Source organism: Trachinotus anak, unplaced genomic scaffold, assembly GCF_046630095.1.
Source record: "Trachinotus anak isolate AG129_WGS33_773 ecotype Australia unplaced genomic scaffold, CSIRO_AGI_Tana_v1 ptg000009l, whole genome shotgun sequence".
NCBI classification, from domain to species: Eukaryota; Metazoa; Chordata; class Actinopteri; order Carangiformes; family Carangidae; genus Trachinotus; species Trachinotus anak.
Window position 1 is genome coordinate 1,559,657 of NW_027273860.1, and position 26,823 is coordinate 1,586,479.

Below are 26,823 nucleotides of genomic sequence, written 5' to 3' on the forward strand. Positions count from 1 at the left end.
CTGACTGATGTCCAAAAGATGAGTGATTGCGTCAATAAAGAGGACAGGGCGGAGTCTCCAGGATCCATTTCTTTGAACTACGATTGGTCCAAAGATCATCCTGCAGCCCTCAGTAATGACCCTGGACCTTCAGGTACAAGGTAAGAGAACTTGTACAAACTTCTTAATGTTTTTGTACAGCAATTTGTGTCTGTTTCAATAGCTGACATGATACAGCCCAACTCTTCAACTGCAACAAAACAATGGGAGATGTATATATAGTGTGAAAACTAATTTATTTACAACAAAATTATAACACAAAAAGTAGATGGGAGGGGTATGTAAAGTCAGTCGTGTAGGGAGAGAGTGAGTGAACATGTACTGTATGGGTGTTGTGCTGTAAAAACAAAGAAAAACCACAAATTACAGAGCTATGTTTAAGTTGACCAGATCTGCCTGCCACAGACTGCTGCTCTGGCTATATGCATGGGGCGCACCAGGCCCAGGTGTGTCCCATACTGCTGATTGTTTGCAGAGAGAAAGCGCAGCAAAAGAGCCAAGCACGAACTAATCCCCCCCATAAAAAAATTATTGTCCTACTGGAACCCCAGCAGGATACAACCACCAATACTGCAAAGAAACGTATAACATTACAAATAAATATGCTCTGATCAAAAATAAGCACATAAACTGTGACCAGAAACATTATCACCAACACTGCAGCTCCTCGGCCACAGAAGCTTCTATTCCCACTGCTCATTTGCTAACTGTAGCCAAAGCATTGTTTGTATAGAAACATAAAACCACAGTCGAACAAAATCAAAAGACAGTAGTTTGAAGACAACACTACTACTCAAGGTCGCAGCCAGATGTTTGTCTGTCTCTATCTGTCATACTTTTAACAGATGTTTAATCTGTTGATCTGATCAAACATCTGATCAGTTCTGTGTGCCCTGCACTATTGAAAGAATCTAAAGTCATATCCTAGAAAACAGACAAATAGTAGGTCTATTGGAGAAGATAGTTTACAATCAAATTCAACATTATTATTATTATTATTATTATTATTATTGTGTCACTCAACTAATTCTGCTAAAGTTCACATGACAGATGGTTAAAAGAAATGGACAACCAAAAAAATAGTTGGATCTGTGATGCTTTACTTTAGTGCAGCTTTTGATGTCGTACATCATGACCTTCTAAAAACCAAATTAAGGGGTATGCTTAGCTATAGACTGCTTTATCTTGGATGGAGAGTTATCTGTTCTTGAGAAAACAAAGAGTGTTTTTTAACTGAGAAAACAAAGCTGTGTACTGGGGAGTCCCTCAAGATAGCTGCCTGGACCCACTCCTTGTTTCTATTTTCACCAATGATCTGACTTATGTAGGCAAAAATACGCGGGCAAAAATAGTAATGTATGGAGATGACTTAACCATGTTTTGTGCTGTCTCAACGTGTTAAGAACTAAATCAAGTGTTACACAATAAATCAAAATCTGTGTCTGACTGGATAGAGAAAAATAAACTGATTTTGACTGAATCCTAGACAGAGCATTATTTTTGGCACTAGAAGAATGCTCGATAGGGACTCTATAGGTAAAGCCCCCAATAGAGCAAGTTAGAAAAGCTTAATTACTTAGTGTCATAATTGATGATCACTTAACATGGTCAGACCATCCATTTTCTATATCGCTTATCTGAACCGGGTTGCAGGGGGGCTGGAGCCAATGCCAGTTGAAATTCAGCACATTCACACCTACGGGCAATTTAGAGTCACCAATCAACCTAGTGTGCATGTCTTTGGACTGTGGGAGGAAGCCACCCAAAGCCTTGGATCTCTTTAAAACCTGACATTGTGACCTTATTCCAGACAAATTCTAGAAAAAGGCTATCTACTTTGCAGAAGAAGGAGAGAGGAAGAAAAATAGGTATGTACTGAAATAAATATAAGAAACGCGGAAAGATATTCATTCTGATAGAGTTGATTCTAGCAGCAACAGACAAATTAAGCAGGGACCATCTCCTGAAATGTTGCTTGATTTGCGTAAGCAAAGAAAGAAAATCTTTCCTGTAAATATTATTCAATGTGTCAGCCATGTATATTCCACAAAATTTTTGAGTGGAAACTCTTTTGCATGTTCGTTGACAGCAAAAATCTCACTTTTACTAAAATTTAACTTAAACAGGGAAACTTTACTAAATACGTCTAAGACTGAAAGCGCTGCAGGGATGGAGCATGATAAATCAGACACCAACAATAAAAGATCATCCACATAAAGGGTAACCCTCAACTCCACACCCTTTCTAATTATGCCACGAAGATCAGGATGGGAAGGTTGGGATATGTACCACCCCTATACCCGTCAGAACCGAACAGACAAACCCCCCCCCACCCCCCACAACCACTCAAAACAATACCCAGCCCCCTCCCTCTCCTAGCAGAAGCATCCTTCACATAATAAAAGCAGTCCAAATATGTAACAAAAATGATAGATGGACACACACAATGAATTAAAAAAATAAATAAAAATTATGTCTTAATGAGGAGCTACCACAAAATATGTCTTACATCATCCGCGCTCCGGAACACCCCCTCTTAAAGGAAGTTTTTTCTTACCACTGTCACCAAGTCCTCTTGGTGGGAATTGTTTGGTCTCTGTAAAAAATAAAAAATACTATAAAGAGAAGGTCTAGACCACCTCTATTTGGAAAGTGCCTTGAGATAACTCAGGTGGTGCCCTAGCTGCACTCTCCCAAGGATCAGCTCTCTTGATCCAGACCCACCTGCAGGCTTTTTCAGGGGCCTCTGTGTTGTTGTAGATGGCTCTCCTCCTTGCGCCTGTGATATGAAGTACACTGTAAGCCCTGTCTTGCAAAACCCCTGCACCCCAGCTCCACAGGCTGGCACCTTGTCTTCCAGCCTTGTCTGTGGCAGTTGCTGACTGATTCTTAAGCCCTGATGTTGCCTTTGGTGTTGCTCTTGGCTTCTCTCAGGCTCTGTTAAAGCTGATGGCCAATAGTGATGCTTTGGGGGCTTTAACTTCCAACAGCTAGTGATAGCACTGCAGATAGTCACTGCCCAGATGTGCCCTGTCTCCTTCTGTTAAGAGTATTTTTAATTTCAAAATGTCATTCAGCTCTGAAATTTGGAATTAAGAGCACTGAATTGATTAAAGTAAATGTTCCTAATTCCATTGAATGATGTTAGAGGAAGTGCATCTTTGCCTGGAGACTGGCCCATTGAGACAGACTGACTGCTCAGGTACCTTTGTACCTATTGTCACAACCTAGCTCACCAGTGTGCCACTAAGAGGGCACTCTAGTGTTTTTGGTTTTGGAAAGGCGATTAAAAAGGACACAACCACACACCTATTTAAATGGAAAGTAACTCTAGTATTACAGTCGCATGCACACACCTTTAGAGAAATTTCACAGCACATATATATCATATATATATATATTATATGTCTTGATACCCTTGCTAAGATATGTTCAATTGCTGTTCTGGCAAGGGGTTTAAATGGTTAGTGACTGGTTTGCTATCTAATTATCTAGGCACTGTTTTGAAAATCTTTAATCTTTAATAATCTGTAAAAGTTTTTTTTATTTAAAAAGACATATGTTCATGTCCACAGATGGAGGAAGAGGAGTAGTGTTTCTGTCGAGGAGCAGCTGTCCTGCTGTGCCCTGTGTCAGGACGTCCTGAAGGATCCAGTCTCTACCAGCTGTGGACACTGGTTCTGCAGACAGTGCTTCACCTCATACTGGGACCAGTCTGGTTCATCAGAAGACTTCTCCTGTCCCCAGTGTGGACAAAGACCCAGAACCAGACCTGGACTGCAGACAGCCAGTCAGACCAGCACTGTACAAAGTGAGACTGAACATCTGTCTGCTGATGTCATCATCTCTGAAAACAGGACCTGTTATTTTAAACAGTGTCATTATTATATCATCATTGACATTTAAGATGATTAAAATACCACAACATAAAAAAATCTTTTCTTTGCTTGTTTTTAGTTTTTCTGTAGCTGATGAAAATAGATTCTCTGTCTTCAGTCTGACATTGTCTCTTCTCTTGCAGCAGATAGTGGTCTGCAGGAGGTTTTAGATCAACATAAGATCAGTCTGAGGAGCAGATGTGAACATGTGACTGAAGGAAGTGATGGAACAGGAAGTGAAACCCTCCTCAACAGGATCTACACTGAGCTCTACATCACAGAGGGACAGAGTGAAGAGGTTAATACCCAACATGAGGTGAGGCAGCTGGAGACAGCTTCCAAGATGAAGACCCTCCATGACGCTCCAATCAAGTGTCAGGACATCTTTAAAGCCTTACCTGACCAACAGAGACACATCAGAGTGGTTCTGACCAACGGCGTTGCTGGAGTTGGAAAAACCTTCTCAGTGCAGAAGTTCAGTCTGGACTGGGCAGAGGGCTTGGAGAACCAAGATGTCAGTCTGCTGGTTCTGCTTTCGTTCAGGGAGCTGAACCTGATCAGAGGGCAGCAGTACAGTCTTCTCAGGCTGCTCCATGTTTTCCATCCAACATTACAGAAGGTCACAGCAGAGCAGCTGGCTGTCTGTAAAGTTGTGTTCATCTTGGACGGCCTGGATGAAAGCAGACTTTCACTGGATTTCACCAACATGGAGGTTGTGTCTGATGTCACACAGACGTCATCAGTCAACCTGCTGCTGACAAACCTCATCCAGGGGAACCTGCTTCCCTCGGCTCTGGTCTGGATCACTTCCAGACCTGCAGCAGCCAATCAGATCCCTCCTACATGTGTTGACAGGGTAACAGAAGTACAAGGCTTCACTGATGCCCAGAAGGAGGAGTACTTCAGGAGGAGATCCAGTGATGAAGAGCTCACCAACAGAATCATCTCACACATCAAGAAGTCCAGGAGCCTCCACATCATGTGTCAAGTCCCAGTCTTCTGCTGGATCACTGCTACAGTTCTGGAGCACAAGTTGACTACAGAGCAGAGAGGAGAGCTGCCCAAGACCCTGACTGACCTGTACTCACAACTCCTGCTGGTTCAGACAAAGAGGAAGAAGCTCAAGTATGATGAGGGACATGAGACAAGTCCACAGGAGCTGATGGAGACTGACAGGGAAGTTCTTCTGAAGCTGGGGAGGCTGGCGTTTGCACATCTGGAGAAAGGAAACATCATGTTCTACCAAGAAGACCTGGAGCAGTGTGGTCTGGATGTCACAGAGGCCGCGGTGTACTCAGGACTCTGTACTGAGATCTTCAAAAGAGAGAGTGTGATCTTCCAGAAAACAGTCTACTGCTTTATTCATCTGAGCATTCAGGAGTTTCTGGCTGCAGTCTACATGCTCCACTGTTACACCAACAGGAACACAGAGGTCCTGGAGAACTTCCTGGGAGAAGACTACAAACATTCATCTTTGGATGTCTTCCTAAGAGGATCCATGGAGAAATCTCTTGAAAGTAAAAATGGTCACCTGGACCTGTTTGTTCGCTTCCTTCATGGCCTCTCTCTGGAGTCCAACCAGAGACTCTTAGGAGGTCTGCTGGGTCAGACAGAGAAAAGTCCAGAAATCAACAAGAGAGCCATCAACAACCTGAAGAAGATGAGCAGAGGTGATATCTCTCCTGACAGAAGCATCAACATCTTCCACTGTCTGATGGAGATGAACGACCACTCAGTTCATCAGGAGATCCAAGAGTTCCTGAAGTCAGAGACCAGATCAGAGAAGAAACTTTCTGTGTTCCACTGCTCAGCTCTGGCCTACATGCTGCAGATGTCAGAGGAGGTTCTGGATGAATTGGACCTGGAGAAGTACGACACATCAGAAGAGGGACGACAGAGACTGATCTCAGCTGTGACGAACTGCAGGAAGGCTCGGTGAGTCCAGACATGATCATTAACATTATCAATCAGTATATTAGATTAGTATTTTAATCAAATTCAGCTACACACAGCATGAAATCCATTAATATTTTTTACATAGCTAAACGTATAGGTTGATAGATTGATGATGATGTTGATAGATATTGGTAGATTTTTCAGTTCGCTATGATTATTGTTTAGTTCTTTTTTTTATTTGTGTTGAGTTTACATTTGTTTGTTAACCCTCTTTTTGTTATTTTGAATCTTTTTGGGTTTATGCAAACCTAATAAAACAAATTATAGAGGAGCTCTGCTCATCTAACACCTTAGTGTGTGTTTCCAGGTGTTAGGGAATACAACTGCATATGAGAAAACAGTAGTATAAAACCTTTAGTGTCTTCAGAGCCAGCTTTGTGAAGTCTAATAAATGTCCTCAAATGATGTTACTTGAGTCAGCATAGGTTGGGTCTGAAGACTTTGAAAAGTAGTAAGTAGTAGTAAGTAGAAAAGTTTGAAAATTAAAAAAAAAATCTGGGGGTGGGGAATTAGAAATAAGTGAATTTACCAGACTTCCGTGGCCCCACCTCTCTACTGCAGGCTACAGGCTCCAGGATACATTACTCACTACTAGTAAAGGGGGCCTCTTGTCGCCCACAATAAGGCTACATCCACATTACTATGTTTTCATTTTAAAATGCATCTCTTTTGCTATGTTTTCACCTCCCATCCACACTACTATGGATTTTTTGAGCCTCAAAAAAGGGGTGTTTTGGAAATGCTGCTGGCCCCGTTTTAGTTTGAAAACTCTGGGGTTGCATTGTATTCTGGACGGGCAAAAACAGAGACCTTTGAAAACGATGATGTTGCCACACCCTTTCGCTCCTTGATTGCGTCTTATAAGCCTCAGCTACCATTAGTGAGAACTTGAATTACAAGTGTTACTGACCCTGTTGTCTGTGCTAGCAGCTGTTGTTCAGTTAAATTCTTTAGGTTAATGCTACAGCTGTCTTTGCTGTTCCTCGTTCGTAGTATTTTCTGCAACTAATCAGCTGAGTACACCTGGGAGTAGACAATCGGCTCCCTGTTTACACCAGATTGCGCATACCCAGTGTCTGTGAATGGTCACACATGTTCTTACAGATGTGTTAGTATGGATGCAGATCGTTTCTGATAAGGAACAAAAACACTTCTCTGGACAGATATCTTTTTCACTTTAAAATGCTGTTTTAAAACGAAAACATAGTAGTGTGGATGTAGCCTAAGACAAACAACATTGTGGGTGACAAGAGGCCCCCTTGCCTCTGCATTTAAAGATATCCGTGGTTCTGCTGCAATTTTAACATGTCTGACAGTGTTATTAATAACTCTAGGTAACTTGATAAACATGACCCAGTTCAATGACATTGACTGCAACATCCTAGAAGAAACTTCATGTCAGCCTTGGCACCTTTCCAACAAACTTTCTCAAAAATGTTAATAACTGCTTGGCAACAAACTTACTGAGAATAGGTAACAGCTCCTTCCTGTCCACCAACAACTTAACAATTTTTTACTTCAAATGATCTTTTAGACAAATTCCAATCAGGTTATCAACTCAATCACAGCACCAAAACTGCTTTCATTAAGGTCCTAGATGACATTCACATGAACACTGACTCAAAATTTCAGTCCTTTTGTTAGGCTACTGGATGTCAGCACTGCTTTTGACACTGTTGATCATTCAATACTACTAGACAGACTGGAAGACTGGGTTGGACTATCCAGCATGGTTTTTGGACTGGTTCAGCTCCTATCTGCAAAATAGGGACTGTTTTGTTGGCAGCTACATATCTGGGCGAGATAGCATGACGTGTGGACCTCTCCTATTAAACACCTACATGCTCCTGCTAGGCCAAATTATTAATAAGAAGAATATTGCTTAGCACAACTATGCAGATGACACTCAATTATACATAGCTCTGTCAACAAGAGACATGACTCTCCAAATTAATGAGTGGATTTCCAATTCTCAAAATTTCCTCCAACAAAGAGAAAAGTTCTCTGGGGTAAATTTAAAAATAATGGACATCAAGGAACATAATGGTTTCGTTCTAACTCTATGGAGTTAGATACATTATGGAAACATAAATATTACATGAATTTCTCACCTTCAGCTATAAGACTTAAGTAAAACTAAGATTCCCATTAGAACTCTGCAGGTCTAAGAGATAATGTTGAGAATTATAGTTTCATGTCAAACACAGTAAGAGAAGATGAGCTGAACCAAGGATGTGCAGAGCAGGTGTTAATAAAAGTATGACATGTTTTGTCATCATATACAATGAGTGTATTTTTATTACAAATTGTCTAATATTATTGTCACGGATTTTGTATTTTCTCTAATCACAGACTTAAAGCATATGAGCTCTCAGAGACCTCCTGTGAAGTCGTGGCCTCAGCTCTGAAGTCCAACCCCTCCCATCTGCGAGAGCTGAACCTAAGTGGAAACAACGTGCAGGATTCAAAAGTGAAGCTTGTGTCTGGTGGACTGGAGAGTCCAAACTGTAGACTGGAGACTCTGAGGTCAGTTCACCGACTGCAGCTGTTGTAGTTTCTTTTGTACATATTGAGTTAAAGTCTTTGATGCTTCAATTTTTCATTGGTTCATAAATTTCTAGGTTTTCTGAATTAAAGAAAAAGTTGGTAAAGATGAAAACCCTCTGTTGTAATTGCTACAAAAAGAAGAAAGGCGAGACTAGTAAACATGTTTGATAAGAGCAGTAGAAAATGTACACAGTTTTTGAAAAAAATATTTTTCTCTTAAACTAAGAAACTTGATGAAAATCAAACTGTAACAAACTCCCAGATCTTCTGGTACTGCTGCTTATTCTAATATGACAAAAGCTGCTACTCTGTGCAACAAATAAATGTTGGACCTAGCTGAAGTGACTTCAGTGATGATTATGTATGACACCATAAAAAGTTATTTCAAAAATATTTGTGGAAACACATCTACGTAAATGTTGGTCTGTTTTCATGTCAGCATTGCAGAATCATTTGAAGCCACAGACCCCCAGACTGCAACAAAAACCATGATGTACAGCAGCTGTAGACAGCCAGTCACAAATGACAGTAGATTTAGGGAAACACCTCTAATCTGATCTAAGACTAGATCTTGTATTGTGGGTTGCCTGACAGTGCCTTGGGAGGATGCTGTAGAAATGGCCTATGAAAGGAAACAGCTCAGATACTCAGAGCTGACAACAGAGGCAGAGGAGGGTGGTTGGAAATCTGACGTTCAGTGGAGGTTGGCTGTAGGGGCTTCGTTGTCAGATCAGTCTGGTCGCTGTTCCGTGAAGAGCAGAAACAGCAGCCAGTTCTAGTGAATGGCTGTGGGTTAGAGGAAAGGTGAGAGAGGAAAAAACAGGTCACATGATGCTTTAACCAGAACTGTTTGGCTTATTGCTGTTAAAATGAGAAAGCAGAAGAAGCATGGCTGGTTTGTTTGGTGGATTACCAAAATGGGGTGAGTATTGTTGGCTCAGGCAGCATGTTGGTTGGTATGGCATGCTGCTAGTATTCTGGTTAGCTTAGCACCCTGTCAGCATTCTAACTGCTAATTGGCATGATAAAATATCTTAGCAGGCAAGTTAGGTAAATAGTAGTGGATACTTTGTTACTTGCTATGAGGCATCTGAGGCTGATCAGTTGGCTTTTGCTTGGTGGGCTGAGCAGCATCCTGCCAATGGTAGCACCATGCTTTGTAGCCTGATGTGGAGTTAGCTAGTTGTAGTTGGCATACTGGTGATACAGGACTGAATTGAACCTGTTACGGAGGGGTTGTGTTGAGTGTGTAGGTGCAGGTAAAGAAGGTGTTGAACTGTTGAACCCTCTGGGTGTGAAACACCAGTTACTGAGGGGATGTCCACCTAATGACCCTGTAGACTGACCGCACTCTCACACTCAGACACAAACTCATTCTGACACCATGTTAGTGGTCAAGGGCCGTAATTCATTCAGAGAGGTTGCTAAATAGTGCCTTTTAGTGAGATTAGTGGAATTATGACTGAGTGGGCTTGGCTCTCAGATGAAACTGCCTAACAAGCCTGTATGAAGGATTACAGACAGACAAAGTCACTCAGAGAAAGTTGAGTCTGAAATGTTTGTTATCTTTGAAAACTTGAGGATCTTCAGTAGAATCTCAGATAAATTTGGCTTCACCACATGAGTTTGTATAGATGGAGCCACAGGTGGAGCTGGTAGAGTTCAAGAGGTGGAGTCACTACGTCTTTATTGAAGCAGCAGCACATTGTCATTGATATTAATGAGAGCTGTTTGTCACTGTTTGTATTTGACTGTTTTTAACCTGCTTCCTGTTGGTTCAGGTGTTTGACTTTCATTTTCTAAACTTCTACTTTCTAAACCTTCTTCAGCTCTGAACAGATGATGAAACATTGGAACGTTTGAGTAGGAACTTTGTTTTCTAAAGTAACATGATTTATTCTTTATTCAGGTTGAGTTCCTGCAGTTTGTCAGAGATCAGCTGTTCTTTTCTGGCCTCAGCTCTGAAGTCCAACCCCTCCCATCTGAGAGAACTGGACCTGAGCTACAACCAGAACCTGCAGGATCCAGCAGTGAAGGAGCTGTGTGGATTTCTGCAGAGTCCAGACTGTAGACTGGAGACTCTGAGGTCAGTTCACTGTCTGTTACATGATAAATTGTACAATCACCTTTTGAAGATTGTGAAAATTGTTCTATTTTTACTTGTTAAATGTGTTAAAGAGGAAAAGGCTTAAAGGACCACACAGTTGGTTTTACATGTTATAATCCATGAACTGTAAATCTTGTATTGTAAGGTGTCCTTGGGTGTTTTGAAAGGCAGCAACAAAATTATTCTATATTTACAGACTGTATTGAGGTCAGCAGCGTGTTATGAATCTGCGTTGACATGAAAAGGTGTATGAATGTTGTGGTGACATTTGGATGATGTGTGTAGAAGGCTGACATGATGATGATCCAAAATAACAGAAGGACAAACTGACATAACTGATCAGACTATCAATAATTGTATCTACATGATTTATTCTTTATTCAGGTTGATGAACTGCAGGTTGTCAGAGATCAGCTGTTCTTCTCTGGCCTCAGCTCTGAAGTCCAACCCCTCCCATCTGAGACACCTGCAGTTGAGTGAAAACAACCTGCAGGATTCAGGAGTGAAGATGCTGTGTGGTTTTCTGAAGAATCAAGACTGTGGACTGGAGACTCTGAGGTCAGTTCACTGACTGTTACTGTTTTAGGTCTTATATCTTAAATCCACAACTGAACCTAATTTAGCTTCATACATAATTTTAATCTGGTAGTCTTTAATTAATTTATGACATTTTAAATTGTCAATGTTACATATTTCCAGTTTTTCTTCTCTAAGACTAAGAATTATTTCTTCAGTTTCAGTTCATTTCAGTCAGTTGTCATGAATAATGTCTGTTTACTTCAATTAATCCTTCGGAACTAATACATATTTCTCTCAGTCAGAGGACTAATGTTTTCTAAATACACTGTAGAAATTGTCCAGTGTTAGTTGTTAAAAGTCAATTAATATTTATCACAAAAACATACAGAAGATCCTCAGGACTAGAACCTATTGGAACCCACTGGTTACAAATACACAAAGTTTTTAATGAAGTTTCTACAAAGGTGTTATGAAGATTTAAATGCTCTAACTTTTGTCAATAATGATATGTTGTACCTTGTGAGACTGGTTAGAATCTCCAAAAGTCAACCATTCAGTCCATTTTGCACTAACTGTCAGGGCATGACTCCACCAGCATCATAAACCAGCAAAACCAGCAAAGCAGTGGTGACTCCCTACCTCTGAGGAGCTCTGGAAGTCCTACTGTCTGTCCATTCCTCCATTATTTATATTAATTTAGTCTGTAAATTATGGAGGGCCAGGGGTATCATGGAAAAAGTAATAAAGCATTCCCTTAATTTCATATTTTAATATAGATTAAAAAAAGGAATTGTAAAAGAATTTATAAATGAAGTTATTGCAAAGGTTTCCATTAAATCACGTGTAATCTGGGTTTAAAACAGTTTTTGTTCAGTTCAGTTGGATTTCCTGATCTAATCAGCAGATCAGAGACTAGAACCAAAAAAGACCTTTTTACTGGATCAAGACTGAATATTCAAAATTTGATCCAGTTCAGTCATTAATAAAAGTATTGTCATAAGTTTTTAGTCCAACATGTCTGATTTGATATTAATTCAATATTTACAGAGTGTACTGAGGTCAGCAGCGTGTTATGAATCTGTGTTGACATGAACAGGTGTAAAATTGTTGCGGTGACATTTGGATGATGTTTGTAGAAGGCTGACATGATGATGATCTACAATAAAAGAAGGACAAAGTCATTCTTGGTACGATTTGTTTATGCCTGGACCTCAGTGCAGACTCAGAAGCACTCAAGCAGGATGTAAAGTGAAAAGAGTTTATTGGCAAACTTGTCGACAGGTCAGAATATAGATATTTCTTTCTCATTTTAGAGAAAAGCTCATTGATTGGGACATAACTGATTGGATTATCAATGATTTTATCTACGTGATTTATTCTTTATTCAGATTGATGAACTGCAGTTTGTCAGCGAACAGCTGTTCTTCTCTGGCCTCAGTTCTGCACTCCAACCCCTCCCATCTGAGAGAACTGGACCTGGGTGAAAACTGGGATGTGGAGGATTCAGGAGTGAAGGAGCTGTGTGGTTTTCTGGAGAGTCAATTCTGCAGACTGGAGACTCTGAGGTCAGTTCACTGTCTGTTACTGCTGTAGATCTTATATCTTTGATCCACAACTGAACCTAATTTATCTTCATACATAACTTGAATCCATTAGTTACAAGTGACAAGTTAAATTCTTATTTCATATTATCATTTTCCCACCTTACCAACAGACTGAGAATTATTTTTCAGTTTCATTTCATTCCAGTGAGTCATGAATAATATCTGCTCACTTCAATTAAACCCTCAGAACCCCCACACACATACTTCTCTTAGTCAGAGGAAAATGTTGAGAGTTAGTTGTTAAAAGTCATTAATCTTTATTACAACAACATACAGAAGATCCTCAGAACTAATATTTATACAAATACATTGAATTACACCTATTTTAAATTCATTTCTGCTCAGACTAATGTCAGTTCTCTATAATTGTGTGTGTCATTTTTTTAAATTTAATCTTTGTTGTATTTTTTCAATGGAGTTGAATTTACTTGTTAAATGTCTAAAGGAGGAAAAGGCTCAAAAGACAACACTGTTGGTTGTATGTTTCAGTCCATTAACTACAAATCTTGTATTGTAAGGTGTCCTCCAGTGTTTTTGTAGGTGCCAACAAATTATCATTGTCATTATTGGGTTTTTGTCCAGTTTAATTTGTGTTGAGTTTTGGATTTCCTGAGCTCATCTGCAGGATAGAGACCAGGACCAAGTAAGACCTTTTTACTGAATCAAGACTGAATATTTTAAGTTTGACCCATTTAACCTTGCAAGGCAGATGGATTCCTTGCAGTTGAGAATCAATTTTGCAATGGTCCAAGCTACTTGCTTGTGGCTGAACCAGTAGTTCGGACCAATCAGCGTCCCATGAGGTCTGAACTACTGGCAGCGATGGGCGTGTCTCAGGTGTTAGTCCCTTGTCTGTGATAAATGGTGATGGATAGATGATTCATCCAATAACCTGCCAAGTATTTTTTGAGAGTGCCTGCCTTTTCCAAACAGTTTCCAGTGCCTTCACAGATGGTTGTGTGTAACAGAGTGTGATATGGCTAGGTCAACACTGACTGAATGCTTGAAACCAATATCTGAATGAAAGACACTAAAACAAGGGAAATAATGCCACAGTGTGAGTTTCCACATACCACTGTCATAATCTGATCTGACATTTGTTCTCTATTTACAGTTTACATGTTTTATTCTAATATCAGGTTGAAGAACTGCGGTTTGTCAGAGATCAGCTGTGCTTCTCTGGTCTCAGCTCTGAAGTCCAACCCCTCCCATCTGAGAGAACTGGACCTGAGCTACAACAAGCTGCAGGATTCAGATGTGAAGGAGCTGTGTGACCTTGTGAAGAGTCCAGACTGTGGACTGGAGACTCTGAGGTTAGTAGAGAGTTGGAGTCAGTCCATGCTGCTTTCAGCAGTATTGTACTAAATTTTGGTTCCCTGTAAACCTCCAGCCTCCTCAGTGGCTGCTTTCCTCAGTGAAGCTGTGAGAGGCTTCAGGATTGGACAGAAAGACAGAGAGAGAACAGTCAGCCAATCAGACACCAGTAATCAGAAATACATTAGGACTACAAAGAGTCTGCCTCATGAAGCCAGATGAACGTCATTCAGCTTAGTTTGGGCTTAACTCCGGCTTTTCACTCTAACAGACACTGGCTCAGTTAAAACCAGCCAATCAGCTCTCTGGAAGTAATGAAGAGACAGTTTGGTGCAAGGGTGTTGATTGACAGCACTGCACCATTTGATCAGATAAACTACTGCCACTGTTTGTGGCATTTTCAGTCCATTTTGATGTAATTCTACATCAACAAGAGAAATCAGAAAGAATTTTAGGGGAGTTAAAAGACTTTAGGAATGAAAAAAAACACAAGCTGGCTGACAGCATGCACACATGCACTGTAAAAAATATTGAGCAGAATTTGTGTTGTTGTGTCATATTTTTTACAACTGAAAGGTGCTAATGTAATAGGTCTGGCTCACCAACACAAGCACAAATAACATGCCGGTTTAAATGCATATGATAAAGTGGATCTTTAAATAACCTGTGTTATGAAGTGAAATCAAATGTGTGAGAGGCATCATCATATGTGTAATGATGTCTCTCACATTTAATTTCTACAACCTGGCTTCAGTTCAATTTTCCCAAAAAGTTGGTACACATGGTTTCAGAGTTTCCATACATTTACACACATTCTCTCACCAAGTTTGTTTCTATAGACACTAACTTGCATGGAAACTGGAGTATGCCTCTTTCAGGCCCTGTTTGGTGTGTACAGAATGGTTATAAATGCTGCCCCTGATTGGTTGAGAGGCAGGTTGTCCATACATTTTGATCTGATCCTTTAAACCTAACTTGTCCCAGGGCTGGTTATCATGGTCATAGCATGGTACCCTGCCTAAAAGTGAGACTGCTAACTAACCCACTGATCAGGCTCATTGATACAGGATCAGTTAATAATCAGCTGGGTGAGACTGATGTGGGATCGTCACATCGTTAGGTTTAATAAAGCTGACTCAGATGAAACCTGATTATTTTTTACTCACTTTGGAACTGTTGTGTTTGTCTCTACAGGGTCAGTGGAAGGGAGATTAAAGTTTCCAGAGACAAAACCTGTGAGTACTGAGACACTGTCTCCTATTCATCTGTCTGTCGTCAATAAAATCTAAAATTTCATCAGCCAAAATATTTATAAATTACATTTTGATTTGAGTTCTTAAAGAACTACAGAGTGTGTTTGTTTCAAGGGAATCTGAAGTTGGAGGAAGATTAACAGACTTTGTTTGCAAGCACAACTATATTATCAGAATATTTCAATGAAAAGACAAATGACTGAACTATGATCAATTCGGTAATAACAGGATTAAGAACTAATGTGCACTTGCTCTTTATGGGAACTGTTGGGTTTTTCTCTATAACAAAGTAAGGTCTCGGCCTTACCCTGTAAAGAGCCTTGAGATAAATGTGCGCTGGTTAACGCTTAGTCAAGGAACAGGACTGTTGTTCATTTTGTCTTTACTGTCACTCCTGACTTGGACTTGTCTGAATTCAGTCTGAGTCTTAGACAGAGTGAGCCAGCGTTGATTGACAGCTGGCAGGCTGCAGGTGTTACACAGTAGGAAATGACACAGACCAGAAAATATAAAATATACTTTTCTCACTTTTGGTCTCTGAACACAGGACAAGTGATTTGCAGAGCAGATGCTGCAGCAGACAAAAACATGACATTTCATTTCTTTTGGACTTTAGTCATTAATCTCTGTTAAAAACTGATAGTTTGGTTATTTAAACAAAAGTCTTTTGTCTGGTTTTCTTTTAGGTCCAAGAAGGGAAAGTGTTAAAAGACATGTCCCAGCAGAGGACAACCCCACAGCTGAGGAGAAGCTATTCGAGGTTCGGCTAGATTTCATTAACAGAGTGTCTGAAGCTGTTCTAAACGAGCTTTTGGATGTACTTTTTCAGCGTTGTGTTATAAACAATGAAGAAAAGCAGTCAGCAAGCACAAAAAACAGAAGAGAAAAAGCATCGGACGTGATCGACACTGTGCGGAGTAAGGGAAATGAAGCCAGCTTGGTTCTGATCGATGCTCTCTGTGAGGTGGATCCATACCTTTCCAAACACCTCGGATTAAACAGAAACTAAAGCCAGAAACTGTGGAGTGTGAGGAGGAGTCTGTTTTGCAGTCTCACATTACTTACTGTGGTCTCTAAAAGAGAAGTGTTGTTGTTAAAGTCTTTTAATAAAGATTTGCACTGTGATTCAACAAAACTTGGTCTGTGTCTGAAATTACTCCATATACTCCATATAGTGCAAAGCATATACTGTCCACCATTTTATCTGTGTGTTTAAATGCACGTGTAAATGTATTCACTGTATAAAGCTGTGGGCATGGATGGCATTCAGCTGCAGGACAGAGGTGTGGAGGTGACTTATGAGAGCACTGCCAGGTGAGTTGATGATCAGCTGCTGCTTGTTGACTAATCAAACTCTTCCTTTAAATACAGTAGGTGCCGGACCTCTGATGACTGCCACACACACACAGAAGGAAGAGGGCCACAGCTGAACATCAGACACTACTGAAGTGTCATAAAAGTAAGAGCGATGGGAGTGATGACTATGTGCGTTGGAAAAGCGTAAGAATTTATTTGGAATTGTGTGAGCAGAATACACAATAAAAAATACACTGCTGGAGGCTCCAAGACATCAAGAAAGATGTCGTCAACCGTCCAGCTGACTCGAGTGCTGTGCGACATGAGCACGAGAAAAACAAGCCAGCAGATGAAATGAGGGAGACAGTTTGCCTCGCCTCGAACACTATGATGCTTTGGATGATTCCTGATCATAGGAAATGTGCTGTGTGTGTGTGTGTGTGTGTGTGTGTGGAAGTCAGATACTGCTGGAGGCAAGCAGATGAACCTGTAAGCCGTAAATCCAGAAGGAGTACGGCTCTCATGGGTCCTGAGGGGGGATGATGATGATGATGATGAAGGGTAGGAATTAGGGTCAGGGATTGAGGGGGTGCTGAGTGTATGGGAACAGCGATGATGAAGCAGTACCAAGGAAAACTATTACTACTGTGACTGAGGCCCAAACTGAAATGAAAAGACAATGCAAGCTGCCAGTTCAGGCTGGATTTTCCAGTATTCTCAGCACTTTCTCAGCCCTGAAGTCTTTCTCACTAATGGGGCGTGCTCAGTGACCCCGGGTTCCCAGCCGGATCCGCCCCTGGCTCCTCCCAGTTCCACATCCTCTCACCCAAATATGGTCACAAACGTGGCTGTTGACGCAGTTTCGTCAGAACAGTTTGAGCCTCCTCAGATCTGTGTCGGGAAATGTCCCCACAGCGGGTAAACGCCAGGATAGCGGGGTTAAAATGGACCCTGCCGGACTTTTCATCAATACACCCAAAGACAGGGACACAGGAGGGGACCGGTGCCGGGGACTTAGCGGGTTTCTGCTCTCCTCCTGGGTGTTAGCGCTGCTTGTGAACTTGTCTGGTGCGGGACGGACCGGACCGGACCGGACCAGCTGAGGTGATCATCCTGTGAATGGAGGCTGCAGGAAACTGAAGGAACAGACTCCGTTTCTCTTTGAATTTCTTCAGTTGACTGAGAAAGAAAAGTCTCTGCAGCGATAGTGAAGTGTGTGTGAAGAAGTGTGAGGGGATGTGTGATGGTGGACGCTGCGCCTGATGGATGTTGGATGCATCGAGTCGGTAGAGAAGAGATGATCGATTTGGAAACATCTGATTAGATTATCAATAATTTTATTTATATCATTTACTCTTCATTCAGGACGATGGAGTGCAGTTTGTCAGGGCTCAGCTGTACCTCTCTGGTCTCAGCTCTGAACTCCAACCCCACCCATCTGGACCTGAGTGGGACCTGGGACCTGGAGGAGTCAGGACTGGAGCTGCTGTGTTGTATCCTGGAGAGTCCGGACTGTAGACTGGAGAGTCTGAGGTCAGGCACCGTGTTGTAGTTCTGTGCTGAGATGAATGTGAACTGTTCACATGAATCATTGTGACAGTGAGTTCACATTTTCTAAAATTCCACTTTCTAAACCTTGTCAAGCAGGAACTTTGTCTTATAATGTTAAATATTTTATTCTTTATTCAGGTTGAGTTGGTGCAGTTTGTCAGAGATCAGCTGTTCTTCTCTGGCCTCAGCTCTGAAGTCCAACCCCTCCCATCTGAGAGAACTGGACCTGAGTCTCAACAACCTGCAGGATTCAGGAGTGAAGGAGCTGTGTGGTTTTCTAAAGAATCCAGACTGTAGACTGGAGACTCTGAGGTCAGTTCACTGTTGTAGATCTTATATCTTTAATCCACAACAGAAACTTTTTTTTTTTACTGAATCCCTTCATTTTTAATTAAATAATTAATTTTCATCATATTCTCATCATATATTATAATCTCCCCACCTTATCAACAGAATTATTTCTTCGGTCTCATTTCAGTTGTCATGATTAATGTCTGTTCACTTCAATTAAAGCTTCAGAACTACACAGAGGACTCAAAAGACGAATGTTTTCTCAATACACTGTAGAAAATGTTGAGTGTTAGTGGTTAAAAGTAAATGAATCTTTATCACAACATACAGAAGATCCTCACAACTAATATTTTGTAGAAATACACTGAAATATGCCTGATGAAGAAAAAATAATCATTTCTTTTAAGACATTTTCAGTGAACTGTCAGGACTAATGTCTGTTAACTCACATTTAAAGTGTGTTTTGATTTTTAATACAAGTGTGAAAATTGTTTATTTCATAGAGTTGAATTTACTTGTTAAATGTCTTAAGGAGGCAAAGGTTTAAAGGACTACAGTGTTACAGTCTGTACTGTAAATGTTGTTGTATTGGAAGGTGTTTTGAAGGTGCCAACAAAAGTGTATTATTATTATTATTATTATTATTATTATTATTATTATTATTGTAGCTGGTGGAGTCTAAGAGGTGGAGTCACTACGTCTTTATTGAAGCAGCAGCATATTGTCATTAATATTCATGAGAGCTGTTTGTCACTGTTTGTAATGAACCTACTTCCTGTTGGTTCAGGTGTTTGAGTTTCCATTTTCTAAAGTCAAAGACATGTATGGAGATCACTGTCCTCTAACATTACATGTTTTATTCTAATATCAGGTTGAAGAACTGCGGTTTGTCAGAGATCAGCTGTGCTTCTCTGGCCTCAGCTCTGAAGTCCAACCCCTCCCATCTGAGAGACCTGGACCTGAGTGAAAACAACCTGCAGGATTCAGGAGTGAAGGATCTGTGTGGTTTTCTGAAGAGTCCACATTGTAGACTGGAGACTCTGAGGTCAGACACCATCTTTTAGTTTTGTAGCTCTACCATTTCATACAATAGGTATTTACCCAACATTGTCTTTCTACCATTTGTATAAGAGTGGATGATGAATGAAAGGGTGTTTTGCTGCCTTTTGATCATTTACTGTTTAGTGAAAGGTAGATAAAAAAATTAAAAAGATTATGAGATTCACTGTACCACTCAGAGGCTACCGGCAGCTTTTAAGTTGGAATATTTTCTTGTGTGTTACGCAATGCGTGAGTTGACTTGAATCAATCAATGCGTATTAAATTGTATTGTTTTTGTCACTTGTTTCTACTGGCTCGCTCACATGACATACACTTTCGAGATGATTGGATCTTAGAGGGTTTCAAAAAAATTCAACTGGATTATGTGAGCTGAGAGTCTAAGAACTGGAGTCACTACGTCTTTATTGAAGCAGCAGCATGTTGTCATTGATATTAATGAGAGCTGTTTGTATTTGATGGTTTTTAACCTGCTTCCTGTTGGCTCAGGTGTTTGACTTTCATTTTCTGAACTTCTACTTTCTAAACCTTCTTCAGCTCTGAACAGATGATGAAACACTGAACGCTTTCAAGCAGCAGCTTTGTCTCCTAAACTCACATCTTTTATTCTTTATTCAGGTTGATGAAGTGCAGGTTGTCAGAGATCAGCTGTTCTTCTCTGGTCTCAGCTCTGAAGTCCAACCCCTCCCATCTGAGAAAACTGTTTCTGGGTAGAAACAAGCTGCAGGATTCAGGAGTGAAGGAGCTGTGTGGTTTTCTGAAGAGTCCAGACTGTAGACTGGAGGCTCTGAGGTCAGTTCTATTTTTTAGTTCTGTGCTGAGATAAAATTATTTTTTACAAACATGTATTAATTATTGTTTGTGAATAACTGAATTCATACAAATATAAAATTTAGAAAAGCCACGGTGACTTTCTGGATTAGAAAGCCCATCCGGTCTGTCATTGGTAGCCTGCGCTTTACTAATGTTGGAATGTGTCCCCACATCACATGCAAATGCATAACAATATTCAAACTCAGGAAATCATAATAACAAGTTCTATATTTGTTTATTTCAACACTTCAAAATAAATTTCACTACATGAATAACAATATTTAACAATAACAATATTTTAACTGATCACACCATGTTGTTGTGTCTCTGCCATTTCATACAATAGTACATTTTATAAATTTGTTCACATTTTCCCCAAAGTTCAGTCTGAAATGTTTGTTATCTTTGAAAACTTGAGGGTCTTCAGTAGAATCTCAAATAAATTTGGCTGCATAACATGAATTTGTATAGATGGAGTCACTGGTGGAGCTTGTAGAGTCATTAATATTAATGAGAGCTGTTTGTCACTGTTTGTAATGAACCTACTTCCTGTTGGTTCAGGTGTTTGAGTTTCCATTTTCTAAAGTCAAAGACATGTATGGAGATCACTGTCCTCTAACATTACATGTTTTATTCTTATATATATATATATATATATATATATTTCTCTTTATTTAGACTGATGAACTGCGGTTTGTCAAAGATCAGCTGTTCTTCTCTGGCCTCAGCTCTGAAGTCCAACCCCTCCCATCTGAGAGAACTGTGGCTGGGTAGAAACGAGCTGCAGGATTCAGGAGTGAAGGAGCTGTGTGGTTTTCTGAGGAGTCCGTACTGTGGACTGGAGACTCTGGGGTCAGACTCTATTTTTAGTTTTATGACTGTTTATCTTTTCCTTAATTTTCCTCAAATGATTTTTAAAATGACAACAAAAACAGTGTAGTCTGTATAGATGGAGTCACTGGTGGAGCTGATACATTTTAACAGCTGAAGTCACTGTGTCTTTATTGAAGCAGCAGGATGTGGTCATTAAAGGTTGTGTAAACAGTCATCACTGCCACTAGATGTTGCACTAGACCACCAGCATCTCAGACCAAAAGAAATGCTCTGTCAGTCACACCTCTGGCCTCTGTTTGGCCACAACCAAACAAATGTCAATAAGGTCAGCAAGGTGTCACGGAGCCCAGTGAGCGGTCACTAAACGCACCACAAGAAGCTCAGCTGCTGAGTGACGTTGACCTGTGTACATGAGAGCCAACAAAAGAAAAACCAGCTACAACCATTAGCCCACGCTAGCATTGCTGTGATATGTTCCACAGCTATCCTGACAGTTATGTTGCTACATCGATAGCAACATTTGCTGAGCACATTTATAATATGGGTAACAGCAAGTCAGTTAACATTATCATGCTAAGACATGTAACATTAAGATGTAGCATCAAGTTACTGACACGTGGAGAAGAAAACCAGTTCTGAATCAAGCTGGAGCCTTTAGCAGCTCGTAGGGTTCTCCTTCTCAGTAAAGACCAGTACTGGCTCCACGGTCAGACTGAGAGAGAAATTCAGCTTGGGACTGATCCACTGGGACGAATGACACTGATGAAGTTGGCAAAAGCTTAAAAAACTGTATGGATGTTTTGATGGGCCACCGGCCGACCAGTCCACCTGTGCTCTGGTCTCAGCTCTTTCTTTGGCTTTTTTTTTTTTTAGATGGAAACGTGGTTTCTTTAGTGGAGGAATTCTGGAAAGTGGCTCTCACCTGAATGCTGCGTACTGTACTGTGCCATCTCACATGTGGGCAGTGCCTGTGTGTTTATAAAATTAGAAAGGACGAACAGTTTAACAAGAGGGACTCACAAACATGCTCTACCAGACCAGATACCAAAACAAAGACCAGAGAGACCAGATTCCAACACACACAGAGGGGTGTGGCTTCATTCTCTGCTCAGGATCCCATGACTCCACTATATCTTCACATAGAAAACAGCTGTTTACTGCTTTATTATTGTTTAAAATCTAATTGACAGAACCTTTAATATTAATGAGAGCTGTGTTTCACTGTATTTGACTGTCTTAACCTGCATCCTGTTGGCTCAGGTGTTTGGAGATTCCATTTTCTAAACTCTAGACATGTATGGAGACCGCTGTCTTCTGAAGTTACATGTTTTATTTTCTATCCAGATTGATGAACTGCAGTTTGTCAGAGATCAGCTGTGCTTTTCTGGCCTCAGCTCTGAAGTCCAACCCCTCCCATCTGAGAGACCTGCGACTGAGTTTCAACAAGCTGCAGGATTCGGGACTGAAGGAGCTGCGTGGTTTTCTGGAGAGTCCAGACTGTAGACTGGAGACTCTGAGGTCAGTTCAGGGACTGTTACTGCTGTAAATCTTATGGTTAATTTACGATTGAACCTAATGTATACACATAAATAAATTACATTCATAAAGTTGTAATTTTTTTTTTGGTCCCTCAGAAGAGGCACACACACAGATACACAGTTTAAAGCCTATTTTCAAATATACTGTAGCTGTTTAGAGAATCAATACTATATTGATACTGCAGTTAAGGACTGTACTGAGGTCAGCAGCATGTTATGAATCAACGTCACTCTACTCATTTTAGTGAAAAGCTCATTGATTAGGACTTATCTGACTGATTACAGATTGGAGGACAATAGTTTTTCAGAGATCAACTGTGCTTCGCTGGCCTCAACTCTGAAGTCCAACCTCTCCCATCTGAGAGAACTGGACCCGAGTAGAAACTGGGACTTTCAGGATTCAGAACTGGAGACTCTGAGGTGAGTAGAGGGTTTGAGTCAGTCCATGCTGTGTTCAGCAGTACTAAACATAGTAAACATCATATATCAGTAATCAACTCCGGCTTTTCAGTCGAACTGACACTGGCTCACTTTTGTGGTGTGGTAGATTTCCATGGTAAAAGAAGTTGATTCACATAATCTGTGCTGCACAGCTAACCTGATCAATTCACCATTCAGACAGGATCCCACTGTGGACAGACACACACACTTACAGAAAGCAAATGTTGCCCTAAAAGAATTTTAAGGTTTATATACTGATGGGGCCAATAAGGAAGTGGCGACAGGTGTGTGAGATTGTAAAGCTCAGGTTGATCCCAAAGATTGCTAACTAACCCACTGATCGGGCTTATTGATACAGGATCAATTAATATTCAGCTGGGTGAGACTGATGTGGGATCTTCGCCGTTAGGTTTAATAAAGCTGACTCAGATTAAATCTGATTGTTTTCTACTCACTTTGTAACTGTTGTGTTTGTCTCTACAGGGTCAGTGAAAGGGAGATTAAAGCTTCCAGAGACAAAACCTGTGAGTACTGAGACACTGTCTTCTATTCATCTGTCATCAATAAAATCTGACTGTAAAATTTAATCAGCGAAAATATTTATAAATTACATTTTAATTTGAGCTTTGGAAAAGATCTCTTTTATTTCTTAAAGAAGTGCAGATTGTGTTTGTTTCAATGGAATCTGGATCCTTCAAGGCTCAACAGATCCTGAATTTGATGAACAGACTTTATGAGAATATTGATGCTTCAGCTGACAGCAGTTTGTACCACATAGTCACCTGAAGTTAGAGGAAGATTAACAGATTTTGTTTGCAAGTATAACTACATTATCAGAATATTTCAATGTACTGCAATACTGCAGTACTTCAGAAAAGACAACGCCACTGACGATTGAACTACGATAATTTAACTCTGAAATAACAGGATGAAGAACTACAGTGGTCTGCGTAAAGCTTAGTCCAGTAATAGGACCACTGTTCAGCTGGTCCTAAGTCTCTCTCCTGACTTATACTTTTCTGAGTTCAGTCTTAGACTGAGGGGGTTTTGACTGGTCTGTCAGTATTTACTTACTGTGCTGTGTAATATTATTTCAAATCACTGTCATTCACATTAAGGATTTCAAGCAAATTGAAATTGAAAGCTGCAAAAATATGTTTTGTGAATATGAATTTTAATCAAATGATTTTCATGCTTTGTCAATATTCTCAGTGAGTGTGCAGCGTGATGCAGAAGAAGAAGATTTGTGCTCAGAGGAGCCATCATCGTTAAATAAAGGTTAGAAAAAACATTGACAGATCATTTGGATCAAAATTATTGTACTTTTAATGCCTCTACACCAGCAACAGCCGTGGTTGGACAAAACAAACAGCAGATTAATTGATAATGAAAATAATGGTTAGTCAGTCAGAGCTCAAGCTCTGTGGGAGTAGTTTAAATTTATGAGTATCAGTTTCAATTTGGCCCTGTTTTTGTAATGTCTACGAGCTCTGTTTTAAGTGTCTGCTGGTTATTGAACACAAGTATTTTTCTTGCTCAACTTAAAGGTCCTGGTCCAGCAAGAACTCCAACTGTCATATTATGGACTCAGAATGTCCCACCATGTACTACAAGTGTCCCAGCATGGACTCAAAATATCCCAAGTTGGACTCCACATTTCCCATTATGGACTCTGAGTGTCCCAGCAGAAAAAACGCTGATGTCTATTCGGACACAGTTTATCAACAGAGTGTCTGAACCTGTTCTACATAAGCTACTGGATAAACTCCTGGAGCGTGGGGTGGTAACTGATGAAGAAGTGGAGTCTGTTGGACCACTGAACAGGGCAGACAAAGCTCGAGTGGTGACTGACACGGTGCGAAGAAAAGGTTCACAAGCCAGTGCAGCTCTGATCGCTGCTCTCTGTGAGGTGGATTCATGCCTGTCAACAGAGCTCAACTTAATGTGAAGCAGAAACCGTGTGTATCAGGGGGTTTCTGTCTCACACATCTTTAATTCTTTTAGTTTTAGAAAGTTCAGTCAAAACCTTAAAACTCCCATGTGATCTCATTTTCTTAATGGATCATGGACCATTGTGGGTAAGTAAAGGTATTACACACCTCAAACACATCTTCTTTAACAACACTTCTATACATCTACACACAAACTTAAATACATACAGATGCCCTGAGAGGCAAATGAAAAGTTTTTTGGTCAGAATACGGAAATCAAGTGTTGCTTTTTGTAATACTAATTTTGGCGACAAGTGGCTGAACATTTTTTTTTTCACCTTTCAAAGCCCTGAGAGGCAAGTGAAAAAACTATTTTGTCAGGAATTTTCTGTGTTTTCGGTTTTTGGTTTCCAGGTCATTTTTAATTGCTCCATGTACTCTAAACAAAAAGTACATATGTTGTGTTTTAGGAAACTATGTAACAATTCTGTCTTTCTTTAATCTTCGTCTTTCTACCAGAGAGGCTTTAGGAAGTCAGCTGAGATGGTATAAAAAATACAAAGCCTATTTAATTAGCAGGTTACAGTGAATATGTACAACCCAGTTTCCAAAAAAGTCAGGACACTGAAAATGTAAATAAAAACAGCATCCAATGATGTGCAAATCATGTAAAATCATATTCAATTGAAAGTAAAACAAAGACAACATATCAAATGTTGAAATGCTGAAATTGTATTGTTTTATGAAAAATACATGCACAATTTGAATTTGATGCCAGCAACACATTTCAGAAAAGTTGGGACAGGGGTATGTTTACCACTGTGTTCATCACCTCCTCTTTTAACCACACTGTAAACGTTTGGGAACTGAGGAGATTGGTTGCTGGAGTTTTGAAAGTGAAACGTTGTCCCATTCTTGCCTGATATAGGATTTCAACTGCTCAACAGTTTGGGGTCTCCTTTGTCATATTTATATTTTCATGATGGACTAAATGTTTTTATTTACATTTTACAGTGTCCCAACTTTTTTGGAAACAGGGTCTTAGATTAAATGTAGGACTTTAGGTAGGACTTGTTTATTGAGTTACTGTATTGTACCGTATATGTATGCATATGTGTATTTATTTATTCATTTATTTATGTCTATTTATCTTCTATGTCATCATTTTTCAGCTGTCATCATTATGTTTTGTTTTTTGTTTCTCATTTTTTGTTATTGTTATTTTCTGTCATGATTTCACCAATAAAAAGTTATTTCTCTCCTCCTGTTCCAAGCTTCAAAATATATTCAGAAAAGCAGAAACATCCCAAAGGAGTTTGATTAAAGCTCCATGCTCAATTCTTCAAAACTTTCATTAGCTAATGATGACTAATGAGCCTGAATTATGAATTTAAATCACAAAGTGCTTCAGCAGGTTGTAGCTCAGTTTGTCAGACACATTTAAATGTTGGGTGGGGCCCTGTGTCTGATGGCTTTTGGACGTACTGAGCTGGGGGCTGTTGGGGTGGCACTAACTGTGCTGCTTGTTAGTGGACATTAGACCTATGATGCTGTCATCAGTTGACTTCAGTATGGTAACTGAACTATGATGGGATGTGACACCAAGACTCTTGTGATTTCCTATAAATGGAGAGGGAGGAGCAACACTGACCATGTGATCCAGTTACATGAGAACAGGGAGGTAACACTGAAGATATTCTCCAAGTCAGTTTTCTGCCTGTGGACTGTAAAGAGAGGAACAATCAGAATTTCAACTTCTGTCCACCTGCAGACACTGAAAGAAAAGGAGGAAGAGTGTGTGGTACTTCCTGTTCTCTCAGTCACGATTTTCACACAACATTGTGGTGAGTTG

General features: G+C 40.2%; 2 protein-coding genes across 2 annotated transcripts in view; both read left to right on the plus strand.

Moving 5' to 3' along the window:
• Window positions 1-26,823, plus strand: part of LOC139625733 (uncharacterized) — a 43,723-nt gene continuing 16,900 nt past the window's right edge. Inside the window, exons 1-16 of the mRNA XM_071485912.1 lie at window positions 1-140; window positions 3,615-3,850; window positions 4,061-5,852; window positions 8,226-8,399; window positions 10,330-10,506; window positions 10,912-11,085; window positions 12,435-12,611; window positions 13,790-13,963; window positions 15,159-15,199; window positions 15,904-16,223; window positions 17,838-18,046; window positions 18,203-18,376; window positions 19,227-19,400; window positions 20,033-20,206; window positions 20,906-21,079; window positions 22,406-22,579. Of these exons, the coding sequence (XP_071342013.1) occupies window positions 19-140; window positions 3,615-3,850; window positions 4,061-5,852; window positions 8,226-8,399; window positions 10,330-10,506; window positions 10,912-11,085; window positions 12,435-12,611; window positions 13,790-13,963; window positions 15,159-15,199; window positions 15,904-16,223; window positions 17,838-18,046; window positions 18,203-18,376; window positions 19,227-19,400; window positions 20,033-20,206; window positions 20,906-21,079; window positions 22,406-22,579 (4,466 nt within the window). The 5' untranslated portion in view covers window positions 1-18. The remainder of the gene's footprint in view (window positions 141-3,614; window positions 3,851-4,060; window positions 5,853-8,225; window positions 8,400-10,329; window positions 10,507-10,911; window positions 11,086-12,434; window positions 12,612-13,789; window positions 13,964-15,158; window positions 15,200-15,903; window positions 16,224-17,837; window positions 18,047-18,202; window positions 18,377-19,226; window positions 19,401-20,032; window positions 20,207-20,905; window positions 21,080-22,405; window positions 22,580-26,823) is intronic.
• On the plus strand, window positions 22,820-26,232 carry LOC139625730 (uncharacterized; the record flags this gene model as incomplete). Its single annotated transcript, XM_071485910.1, has 4 exons — window positions 22,820-23,019; window positions 23,524-23,564; window positions 24,253-24,318; window positions 24,588-26,232. Coding segments are annotated over 4 exons (708 nt in total), but the record flags the coding sequence as incomplete, so codon positions are not given.